The 12,069-nt window shown below is 33.1% G+C and overlaps 2 protein-coding genes and 2 non-coding genes across 4 annotated transcripts; all 4 read left to right on the top strand.

Annotated features, from left to right (window-relative positions):
* Positions 1-1,176: 1,176 nt before the first annotated feature.
* On the top strand, positions 1,177-3,154 carry LOC7466878 (60S ribosomal protein L44). The gene is made up of 4 exons (XM_002306346.3): positions 1,177-1,318; positions 2,015-2,194; positions 2,756-2,830; positions 2,919-3,154. The coding sequence occupies exons 1-4, from the start codon at positions 1,316-1,318 to the stop codon at positions 2,976-2,978; spliced, it is 318 nt and encodes a 105-aa protein (XP_002306382.1). The 5' UTR covers positions 1,177-1,315; the 3' UTR covers positions 2,979-3,154.
* LOC112327667 (small nucleolar RNA SNORD34) lies at positions 2,409-2,492 on the top strand. The gene has a single exon (XR_002982091.1). It is a non-coding gene; the product is annotated as a small nucleolar RNA SNORD34 (small nucleolar RNA).
* LOC112327669 (small nucleolar RNA SNORD34) lies at positions 2,602-2,683 on the top strand. The gene has a single exon (XR_002982093.1). It is a non-coding gene; the product is annotated as a small nucleolar RNA SNORD34 (small nucleolar RNA).
* Positions 3,155-6,919: 3,765 nt separating the features above from the next.
* LOC18099086 (ATP-dependent Clp protease proteolytic subunit 2, mitochondrial) lies at positions 6,920-10,064 on the top strand. Its single transcript, XM_024600542.2, has 2 exons — positions 6,920-7,339; positions 9,532-10,064. The coding sequence occupies exons 1-2, from the start codon at positions 7,024-7,026 to the stop codon at positions 9,948-9,950; spliced, it is 735 nt and encodes a 244-aa protein (XP_024456310.1). The 5' UTR covers positions 6,920-7,023; the 3' UTR covers positions 9,951-10,064.
* The last annotated feature ends 2,005 nt before the right edge of the window (positions 10,065-12,069 follow it).

The following is a 12,069-nucleotide window of genomic DNA, read 5'->3' on the forward strand; positions in this document are numbered from 1 at the left end:
ATTGTAAGGAAAAAAAATAAACATAATAAAGTCATTTACATAAAAGATAAAGCATAAAATTGTAAATAACTCACAAAGTAAATTGCAAGAAAGCTTAATTACAAGAAAGATAAATTGCTGAAAAGCTTGAAAGAAATTAACTTGTATTAAAATTTGTATCGAGGTAGTTCAAAGAATTACAATGAACCCGTTCCTTTTAATAATAATTCTTAGACCTAATTTTTTTTTTTTTTAGTTTAACGTGGGTGTCCGGTCCAGGTTGCGCGCACCTCGACTAATCCCACGGGCCCTGAAGTTAACGACGATGTAAACCTCCAGTGATCATCATATGAGCAATCACAGGGCTCGAACCTGATTTTTATCCTATAAATTAGGAAAAATAATAGACCTAAAGTGATGCAAGAAGTCCTACCTCGTTCAAACCCACACCTGATGACTACAATCCCAATCAAACCCATAATTCATGGCTAGAACCCCATTGAAAACCACATTGATGACCAACTTGATTCAAAGCCACGATTGATGGCTAACCCCGTTTTGTTTTCAATGCTAACCAGCTAGTATAAATAGATAGCCACTCTTCCATTTATGATCCATCAAGTGAGTGTAGTGTAGTGTAGTGTAGTGTGTGATAAACACAAGAAAGAGTTACAGAGATTCATACCTATTGATTATCAAATACTGGGGTGGTGTAGAGTTCATTTGTTGAGAAAAATATTTAGTGATAATATTGGGTTCTTAGTGTTAATATCTTTTTTTCTAAAATTTTGTCTTTTGGTTATATATTTGTCTAGGTATCTCTTAGTGCTCTAGTTTCGAGCATGACTTAGATCTGAACCTGGATCTAAGTTTATTGTAAAATAATATTTTAAAGAACACTTTTTCCTTGTAAATTTTGACACAGCTTTTTTAGTTAAAAAAATACAAATTAATATCTACTGTATTCAAATTTAATCTTAATTTATAATAATTAATCAAAAATAAATATTTAAAAATAAATTATAATTACTACCATGATTAATTTCTCAACTTTTATAACTATACCAGTAACGCCACCGCTAGCGAGATTTTAGGTCAATCATAATTACACCCCCGCTATCTTTCAAGTTTTCAAGGGAACAATATGATTAATTTTTTAGAAAAAAAAAAAATTGGTAAAATTGGGCCCGGGCCCAGTATTCTTCTCAAGTCCGGATCTGTGATTCGGCCCATAATCTTTGTTGTTTAACTTTAAAGAAGCTCCAAACCCTAATCTACTCTATTCATTCATCTCCACTTCCTTTGCAGCCAGAGCTCTTCCGCTTCTCCGCCTACAATGGTAACCTTCTCCCCCATCTCAGATTCTCTTTGCGGCAACATTTTTTTTCTTGATTGTTGCATCTGGGTTTTCTGTATCTTTCATTTCTGAGGTCGTTTAACTATAAAAAGATGGAGGCTGTGGTTTTGTTTTTTGAGGTTGAAACTGTGATTTATAAAGTTTAGATTCATTAGTAATCAAAGAATTTAATGTTGTCTGCTTTGTTCGAGATTTGGTTTTGTACTAGTGAGTTGTGTGTGGTTTTGTTTTTGTTAGAGATTTGGCTTTATGCACGTGTTAGTTGCAGATGAGCTGTGTTCTCTAGAGACTTGTGTGTACGAAAGTATTGCTCTTAGTGAAAGTTTGGTTTCAAGGAGAGCGGAAACTTTTGGGAATGGAGGGCTTGTGGGGCTGGTGGTTATAAGTATAATGAGATGCATGATTGAGATGAACGGGTGCATGGATAGAGAGAGAGTTGGAATGATTTAAAAATATGGGCTAATGAGAAAAAACAGCGGTTTTATGCTGATTCAAAATATAGTAAGAGTGAATTTAACGTTTGAGACGCTGCTTGTTTGATGGAAAGCCTGTTCCAGTTGCATTGTATTTGCACCTTTTATTTTAAATTGTGGTATTTGAGAATTTGTCTAAGAGGTTGCATCATATTGTTTTCCTTTATTCTTGTTTTTTTATTGATTAATGATATTTTTATTACAGGTGAACGTTCCTAAGACTAAGAAGACCTACTGCAAGAACAAGGAGTGCAAAAAGCACACCTTGCACAAGGTCACTCAGTACAAAAAGGGGAAGGATAGCCTTGCTGCTCAGGGGAAACGTCGTTATGATCGCAAGCAATCTGGTTATGGAGGTCAGACAAAACCAGTGTTTCACAAGAAGGTTTGTTTTCTTATTCTTTCCCGGAACTTGACATACATGAAGTCCCGCTAGGACAGGGATCAGTTTTTGAGTTTTCTTACCCCATATTGTAATTTGTAATTTGCTTGTATTCAGTGGTGGGAAAAATATTTTATGATGTTTGACTGTGAAATCTTGATAGTGTATGTAAACACCACCAGAAAACATATTTTTGTAGTTACAGAATATTCTCTCTGGAGGCCTGTGATGATTTAAAATTTGCCTACATTGTCTGATCATCTAACTGATGACAGAGACATGAATTCGTTCTGAGGCCTTCCTCCCTTTTTTCCCTGTCCTTGTTGGTTGATATTAAAATGAAAAATGGTTACGTTGTACTTGTTATACCACCCTAAAGCTATCTTTTTATTGTATCTGAATTCTCTTTAGAGGCCTATGATGATTTGAATTTGCCTACATTGTCTGATTGTCTAGCCAATGACTGAAACATAGACTAGCTCTGAGGCCTTCTCTTCCCTCCCTTTTTCCCTCCATCTTACACGCATAGTTGAGTTGTTATATTGATTTCTTTTCTCTGAACAGGCAAAGACAACAAAGAAAATTGTGTTGAGGCTGCAATGCCAGGCATGCAAACACGTGTCTCAACATGCAATCAAGGTTGGTCATGCAAGTGATTTTTTATTGTGGTTTCTTACCTTGTGACTTCAACTGTGCTAATGTTTGTTACTGCCAATGGTTTCCACAGAGGTGCAAGCACTTTGAGATTGGTGGAGACAAGAAGGGAAAGGGAACATCTCTGTTTTAAGTGCATCATTTTGTTCTTTCAGGATTACTTTTAGGTGTCTACTATTTCTAGAACCGAGAAGGCATTATGTGATAGTTTTGTTTTATTTGGTTTATTTAAGACTTTGTATCGGTGAAGAAGTTTGAGGTCATTGTGGAATATTGATTATGATGTTAATCAATTTTGAGCTTATAGTTTGCCGTTGTTGCTTAACGAAATGGACCCAGTCGTTTCTTTAGTGCATTCATAAGAAGGGAAAACGCAGTTGCTGGCTTGAGAAGGGGTGAGCCTCGGCAGTTCATAAGAACTAATGATCTTGATAAGGCAGAGGAGGCGACAGTTGCACCCTCACGCCTATTATCAGTAGAACTACCATTCTCTTAGCTGACTGGCTAGCTAAAACTGCCAGGCTCAAGCAATGCCCTTATAACTGGGTTTACTCTCCCCTGATGTTTGGTATTTATTGCTTGAGATGAATTCAACTTCATTTTTCGCTTAAGTGCAGCTATAGTCAGTCAAGAAACTATGTTGCAGGTCTGCACCACTATCAGCAGTGGGCTTCTGGTCGTGATTTCATGGGAATGAAAAATCGTGGTCCCAATCCCCTCTGACAAGGTCCCAGGCTTCCCTATCCTCCCTAACTATGCGTTCAAATCCGAGTGCGCTAATTTTCATTTACAAACCAGAATTACCAGCATCTTAGAACTATTCCCATTTTTCTCACCTGTTTTCACTATTTTAAAGTTTATACAAAATATGCTTCACTGATATATGAATTCCTAGCATAAACTCCATAGAGGATTGGTGCTGTCCAGTAACCCACCTCCCAAGGACAGTAGAAGCTGAAACAAAAGGCTTCTTCCTTAACCCAGTTAAATGGTGAAGAAAACAGTGTTGAAGAAACTGATTGGCATGAATCTAGACTCCTGGGTCGTCAATGAAGAAGCTAACTCCACCAAAATCATATGGCAGTAAACTTTTGCCGCTGAATCACGCTGTCTCCAGGGTTGATCTTGTGTAGACATTCGGGGTGCAGATTATCTATTCAGTCGAGAAATAAAAATTAGAAACAAATCCACCATGAACATGCCAATCATGAAGACTTGTATGAAGTGGAGTTAGTATGAAATTCCTCATGGTTAAATTCTTATGATTGAAGGAGATGTTGGATTTTTCAAAATATATATGTACATCAAAAATAATGAATTATAGATTTTTCAGGTGTTCTAGGGATTTGTTTTTGATAGATTTGGAGTTATTTAGGGTTTGTATGAAAATTACTTTTAAGATTATTTTTTCTTTTCGACTTTGAATAATTACTTTAAAATTGAGTTGTCATAAACTACAATTCAAGTGTTTTGTATAGAAAATACATCCTATATATAGAAAAACCTGAAAACCCTATAAATGATGAAATATTAATTTGCCCCTTGAATAACATAACGCATATTATTTAAATTTTTTTTTTATTCAATCAGATCCATACTTGATTTTTCTATGTCTAGAATTGTAATTTCATGTATAAATTACATTATAATCCTGAATTTATAAAACTTATTTATAATCAAGTCATATTTGATTAATCATTCCAGTTGAATTTCTAATCGATGATTTTTACGTATGTAACACATTAGGCTCTCTAATAAATTAGCCAAATATAAATTACAATTCTAAATAAAATAGAATTAAATTTATTAATAATTTAATAATTTATTTATTTATTTTTAAAGATTAAGTACAATGTTTAGCAATCTATCATAATTTCTAAATATTAGGAAAATCATAAGTGGTTTGACTTAACTTTAAAATAACTAGTTTCTCAGTGTAATTATTATCTCTTCATCAATAATGTTTCGATTTAGACATTATAACATATAATGTGTCTATGTCAAATCATGTTTGTTTTCAACATTATAATTATTGATTTTTCGAATAAGATTTCAAACTCTTTTCAAATCTTTTTCCACCTTGTGCAAGGATTTACAATCAATACTATTTGAGAATAGATGAAACATTTTCTCTAATTAACATATGGTGATGAATATTCTCTTACTCACTCAAATACCTTCATATAATTCGTGTTATACCCAATATCTTCCCATTTGTCACTCTTACTAAAATAAAGTGTAACATGATCAAAACATAAAATTCTCTAAATAAGATAATTCAATGATTTTAAGTCTAAAGATCACCTACACAACCGTCACGCGAGTCTTTCCATAAACACATGTGATTTCTTCAAATGAAAATCTCATGTGGGTTTTAAATTCATTAATCAAATATTACATTCATTAATCAAATGTTTGATGAATATTAAAGATAATTAAGTTTTTATTCAAGGTTAAATATGTTTACATGAATAAATTCAATGCCACATATAACTAATCAATTGGCTACGCTAATGGGAGATTTTAGCATCGGAGAAGATAAAACACAAATTATTTTTACCAATATCATAAATTGAACCCACAATAAATATTAAATTGGAGATTATTATTTATGCATCATTCTTAATCAAGGTCAACCAACGAAATGACTGAAAGCCCTTGCTCAATATATGTTTGGGAGTGTAGTAAAAAATACTTCTTAAATGAAAATGTATTAAAATAATATATTTTTTTATTTTTTAAAATTTATTTTTAATATTAACAAATCAAAATGATAAAAAAATATAAAAAATAATTTAAAACTAAAAAAATTCAAAAATATAATTATATTACAATACCAAACAAAACTTTAACGATATCGAAACACCTAAAAACCATTCACTATTTTACAGGCAAATGAACTCACTTGACATTGGACTTACAAAGGCTATGATGATAAATGCATGTCAATGAATTACAACACACACACTTAATATAAGGTTTTTGCTTCCTTGTTCAACTCTTTTAATTAAATGATATATTTTTAGTTGTATTATTAACTTGTAATATTTCTTGATGCATAAGTTTTTTCTTTCATCCACAAAACTTATTTATCAAATATATTTTGAATTGAGAAATCATTAGGCAATACTTTGGGCTTAATTGTCACATCCACCCATTAATGGGCCAGGCCTCTTTCATCCCCACCAAACCCAATCCAACCAAATTCAACCCAACGTCATGTCGCTTAAAGCCAAAGATTCTCTCTCTTTCAGATTCCAGACTCCACCCTCTCTTCATGCCAAAAAAAGGACCTGCACAACTAAATTTATCCCATTCAAAACCCCAATAAAAATTCCTACTTTAATTCTTAACTCGAATTGAAAATAAATTCCCATTTTTATGTTACAGTTAAATCCATAGTTTTAAAACCCGGCTTGACACGATAGATCGACCCGGAACTAAAACCAGACAGGGTTTAAAAAAAAATAAAAAAAGAAAAAATCTAGTGTGACCCGACAACCCGACTGACCTGGTTGACCCGGCAAGACCTGATCAAAAATTCAGTTGCAACCCGTTGATTATTGTTTTTTTCTAGTAAAACAACGTCGTTTTGATTTTTTTTTTAAAAATTGACCCAGGTGACCCGGTCCAAACCTGAAACCCGAGCCTTGAACCGGGCCAAGTCTAAAAATAATAGTTAAATCATCCATGGATTATATCTTTTTTGACAAGCAATATAAAAAAGGGTCATTTTATTTTTCACAAGGTTTCTTGCTTGATTATTTTTATAACCATTTCATCTGCTCAGGGAAGACCATAAATGTATAGTTAAATACTTTTAAAATAAGCTTATAAATTAATTATACAATCTCCTACAATACACTAATCCCACCACTCCTACAAAACCAAATCTCTTAATGTTATTAAAAAGATCTTTTTATTTTTGTATTTAAAAAAAATTAATATTTTTTATTTTTTTATTTTAAATTAATATATTTTTAATACATACTAATATAAAAAATAATTTTTTTTAAAAATAATTTTTTTAATATATTTTTAAATAAATTTTTTTAAAAAAACAACAACCAACACTTAAACATAACAAACCCAATCTCCTAAACCCAAACAAAATCCCCAGTTTCTCTCAAACCCTCATTTCCCTCACTTTCTCCAATTCCAAACCCAAATCAACAGCCATGAAAGCCCTCTTCTCTACCACCAAGCTCATCACTTCCACAGCTAAACCAAAACCCTCTTTTCTCTTGACCCCCAAAACCTCTACCACTAGAGCTTATAGTCTAATCCCAATGGTTATCGAACACTCTTCAAGAGGAGAAAGAGCTTATGATATATTTTCTAGGCTTTTAAAAGAGAGAATTGTCTGTATTAATGGCCCAATTAATGATGATACTTCTAATGTTGTTGTTGCTCAGCTTTTGTTTCTCGAGTCTGAGAATCCTTCTAAGCCTATCCATATGTATCTGAATTCTCCTGGTGGACATGTTACCGCAGGTGATTTGATACTAAAAAATGCTGAGGTTTTGATTTTTTTTTAGATGGGCTTTGGCTTAATTTGCGTTTGGGGCGTGTTATCGTCTGTTTGGTTTTGTGGGCTGGTGTAATTTTAGTGTTCTGTTACAGTTTTCTTGGAATTGTTGCGAATTGATTTAAAATGTGATCTGATTTGATTCTTGTTCAGGTTGTTTATTACTGCAATGGGTTTTTGAGCCCGTTAGTGTTGTAGATTCATTTTGAATTATATTGAGATGCGTTTTAGCATGGATTATTTAGGATTTTGATTCCGTTACAAAGGTCTGATCTTTGTTAGTGTCTTGGATTTTGACTTGGAAAGTTTTAGGTGCAGATGCCTGATTTTGTTAATAATTAAGGAGTTTGAATAGTGTTTGGTTGTATCGAGTGTAATTTGAGCTTTTAGGTTCTTCATGGAGCGGTCACTAGGATTAGTGAATTGGCAATTTGTCTTTTGGGTTCAATTTAGTGGGTCTAACTAAGTGAATCAAATGATTCCTGATTTCCTGGTTGAAGGGGTGGGGCCATAAACAGCAGCCAGTTGTTATAATTGGGCAGGATAGTAGGTGATTTCTTTTGGTGCACTTTGTTTCTGCTTGCTTACAGTGCCTATAAAGAAAAGAATCATGGTAGTCATGGGCTTTTTTTCTGTCTAATTGCTAGTGTTCTTGTATACCATTGGAAGTTGTATTACACAGTGGAAAAAGGTTCTTGATGTGCCATTTGACATGCTTAACTGAATGATCCAACTGAAATGCTTAGCTTATTATGCGATGAGATATGCTGCTAAGAATTGCTTGAGGTCATACAATGCCTTTCCTACTAAAGCCAATTAGTTTGAATTATCAATGTACTTCTCTGTCTTTAGTTGCTTATAATTATGGTTGTGTGGAAGGTATTGAGTTAATTTGTATTTTGTCTATAGTATTATGAATGCAGTCAACGAACGCAATACCTGTCATGAGAAAGAAGAGGGACTACACCCATTAGCATTCATCCCAGCGAACGTCAGACTTTCCGTGAGCCTAGACAGAGGTAAACGATCGGGTCAAAGGAATGAGCCTATGAAGGCAGAGGTTTGTTTACCAGCTGTATGTAATATGAGTGAAAGCAAGGACAAGGACCATGAAGCCAGGACGCAAGGAAGCGGTAGAGAGGAGGGGGTAGAAGGAAGAGAGCTTCTAGGAATAAGTGAATTTGACTTCATACCTCGCTAAGTTAATTGAAATAGGGCGTTAAGCTCCTCTCTTTGCGGAATTACCGTCGATTAAAGAATATGTTATTCCACATCTGTGGAGCATCTCTAAGGATGAGTAGTTTCATCAGGAACGGAAGGAAGGGCTTTAGCGTTGGGCGAGCAAGGGCATGAAGGAGAAATCCTCTAACTTTTCTTAAGGCAGCCTATTTTTTCAGAAATGCAAGAGAGAGGGCCCAGAGAGAGTTCGCTAATGTAGGAGTGTGCTGCCTAGCAAAGTAGTACTCTTAGCAACTAGCTTTACTGAAAGCCTTAGTAAGTCAGTCTAGCAACTTCCTCTTAACTTAAGAGGTAGGTGATTATATTGAGGTCATTGGAAGAGCAGTTTACTGTTGGGACTTTTTGACTGTTTGTGTAATTCTGAAGTAGATAAATTTTATCAGTGGTTTTGTTTCCATTTCCCTTTAGATACTTCCCAAGTGAGAAAGAACTGTTGAATTACCTCACATAATGCACAACTAATGATTTTGATGCAATAGCATGTGAATACTTGTCGGTATAAGACATGTGGCAGATGCTGAGGACTATTTTCCTTTTTCCTCAAGTTTTCTAGTCTGTTGGTGCTTTTGGACTTCAAATTTAAAAGTACTCTTGGCCATGGTGTATATCAACCAACAGAACTTATTATTTAACTTGCAACTGGTTCACAATTCTATCAAGATGTGGCGATTATGAATTACTGATTGCCATCCAATCTATAGAATGGAATTTAACTGCTTTCACATAGCAGGTCTTGCATTGTTAAATGTAGCATTGGAATACTTGTAATGGAATAGAGTGTTGGGATAGCTAAATTTATTGTCAATTCGATTTAGGCTGAATTATTTATCTTGTTTAAATATATGAAGTTTTTCAAAGTAAGTAATCTTCTGAGGCATGGCTCAGGTTATAATGTCAATCGTTGTGCTGTTCTTTGCAGGTCTTGCTATTTACGATACAATGCAGTACATAAGGTCTCCAGTTAATACCATTTGTTTGGGTCAAGCTGCATCTATGGCTTCTCTCCTTTTGGCTTCTGGGGCTAAGGGTGAGAGGAAGGCACTTCCAAATGCAACAATTATGATTCATCAGCCATCAGGTGGGTACAGCGGACAGGCAAAGGATTTGACAATTCACACCAAGCAGATAGTTCGGGTCTGGGATGCACTGAATCAATTGTACTGCAAGCATACAGGGAAGCCAATTGATGTAATTCAGAAGAATATGGATAGAGATTATTTTATGACCCCAGAAGAGGCAAAGGAATTCGGAATTATTGATGAGGTGATTGATCAAAGACCCATGACTCTGGTGACTGATGCTGTTGGCGATGAAAGTAAACAAAAGGGTTCGAGCTAGGACTAGAGGGTAAGATCTCAGAAGAGAGGCATTGCTATTTTATTTTTGTGGTGAACTTTTCCTTATTTATCTGATGATTTTGTTGGTTATAAAATGTGCTATTTTCTTTGCTTATCATGATTTTTGATTGTGTTTGGATTCGGTCTTGCAAAACAAGTTAATTAATTAAATGGCCACGTTAGCTTTTAGGCACATAAATCTTGAAGAATTCAATTTTCTCTAGTGTTTGATGTGCATAAGATGATCTGAAATAATCTTGTGCTTGACTTTGTCATAGAAATTATCGATTCTTGTTGCATATCTTTCTACACAGTTGCTGCCACACCTGTAACGCACGCAGAGGTTAAGCTTTTGAAATATGATCAAATGATGCTGCAGAAGTTCACATGGTCCTCTTGTGATTTCAGCATTAGATGATTAGGGAATCAGGAATGTGGGTCTAGGATGAAGAACCAGGTCATAGTAGTAATGAGACTATTTGTTTTTGCGATTAAAACTGCGGGGTGCGTTTGGTTTAAAAAATATTAAATCAATGTTTTTTGTTAGTGTTTTCCAATGATTTTGATATGTTGTCAGAAATAAAAATAAAAATCTTTTTTTGATTTATTTTTAAACAAAAAACACTTTTGAAAATCACCATGATACTCTAAACACACACTAATTAGCAGCTTTTATGACACTCTGTAACATGAACCTAACTACTGCATGAAATTAAAGAAATGCAGACGTGAGCTGAGTTTGGATGATGGGTTAGTAGATTTTGGATTGAAGGTTTTTGATGACCTACTTGAAACTTGATCAAACAAGAACATTCTTTATCCTTCTCTGCACTCCATATGATGCATTGGAAAATTGGTTTCAAATGGAGGTCTGAGGGCAGTGTAAACTCTGCTTTTGACTAGTAGAACTGACAGAAAACCAATCAAATTGTTAGTAACCTGATGCATGTATCCCTCAACAAAATTTTAAAGAGAAAAGGGCTGTAAGATTTGGTTTAAATATGTTGATTCCCTGTGTGTTATCATTTTTAGTGCAAATTTTAATTTTAATTTAAATAAAAGGTTGGATAGTTTTTTTTTGGAAATAAATGTACCGGGTCGATGGAGGATATCGACTTCATTTCTTTGTGAAAGCCTTGAAGGATATCCATTACTGGAAACAGAAAAATCTTGAAAAAGAAAATCAGACTTTATTTTGATTTAGTTTCTAGGATGATAGATTTTTTTTTTTATCCGAAAGGGATTTGTAAAACGACATGCAATCCAAAGAATCATATTTTGTCCATACAAATGCTCTGCAAGGACACAGACATAACAGATGATAAAGGAGTTCCTTATTGAAAAAATAAAAAATAAAAAATAAAATAAATAATAATAATAATAATAAAATTGAGTTAATTATAACTTAATCTCTATAATTGACAAAACTATTCACTCAATCTTCACAATTTCAAAATTATATATATATATATATATATATATATATAATTCCTATATTTTAATTAGTTCATAACTTAACACCTTAATTAATTTCACATTTGTTTCTAAATAGAATGAAGAAAAAAATAAATTAGAGCAAATAAAAGAATTGTTAGGTAATTTTAGTATTTTGTTCTCTCAACTGTTTAGATTATGTTTGAAATTTTCTATCCAAAATGCAATTGAATGAAATTGATGGTATTTAGGTAGTTTTAGACATAATACATGTTTTGGATCAAATTTTGAATTACCACGTTATTTTATTTTTATATTTTTTTAATAGAAGACTAAAATATTGTTTTGACTTTTATATATATATATATATATATATATATATGTATGTATGTATGTATGTATGTATGAATGTCAGGTTTAGATTGGATTAGATTAACTACCTTCATGGTTTTTTTATTTGATTACATGTCTATTTACATATATTTCATATTTTATTTGGTTATCATAAACTAATCTAGTTTTTATTGGATCGATCAGGCAAATTAATTTATTAATTAATTTAATTTCAAACTCAAAATGAATTATATCGTGGGTTAATTATATGAACAACAACTATAATTTTAAAATGTTTATTTAAAATGGTTATAATATAAACATTTACATGTTAAAATCATTAGAAAATGCTT

Source organism: Populus trichocarpa, chromosome 5 (genome assembly GCF_000002775.5).
Source record: "Populus trichocarpa isolate Nisqually-1 chromosome 5, P.trichocarpa_v4.1, whole genome shotgun sequence".
NCBI classification, from domain to species: Eukaryota; Viridiplantae; Streptophyta; class Magnoliopsida; order Malpighiales; family Salicaceae; genus Populus; species Populus trichocarpa.

Coding starts and splice junctions, on each gene's coding strand:
- LOC7466878 (XM_002306346.3), top strand. Junction 2,195..2,755: donor AACCAGTGTTTCACAAGAAG/GTTTGTTTTCTT, acceptor TTCTCTGAACAG/GCAAAGACAACAAAGAAAAT. Junction 2,831..2,918: donor TGTCTCAACATGCAATCAAG/GTTGGTCATGCA, acceptor TGGTTTCCACAG/AGGTGCAAGCACTTTGAGAT.
- LOC18099086 (XM_024600542.2), top strand. CDS start 7,024: ATGAAAGCCCTCTTCTCTACCACCAAGCTCATCACTTCCACAGCTAAA. Junction 7,340..9,531: donor TGGTGGACATGTTACCGCAG/GTGATTTGATAC, acceptor TGTTCTTTGCAG/GTCTTGCTATTTACGATACA.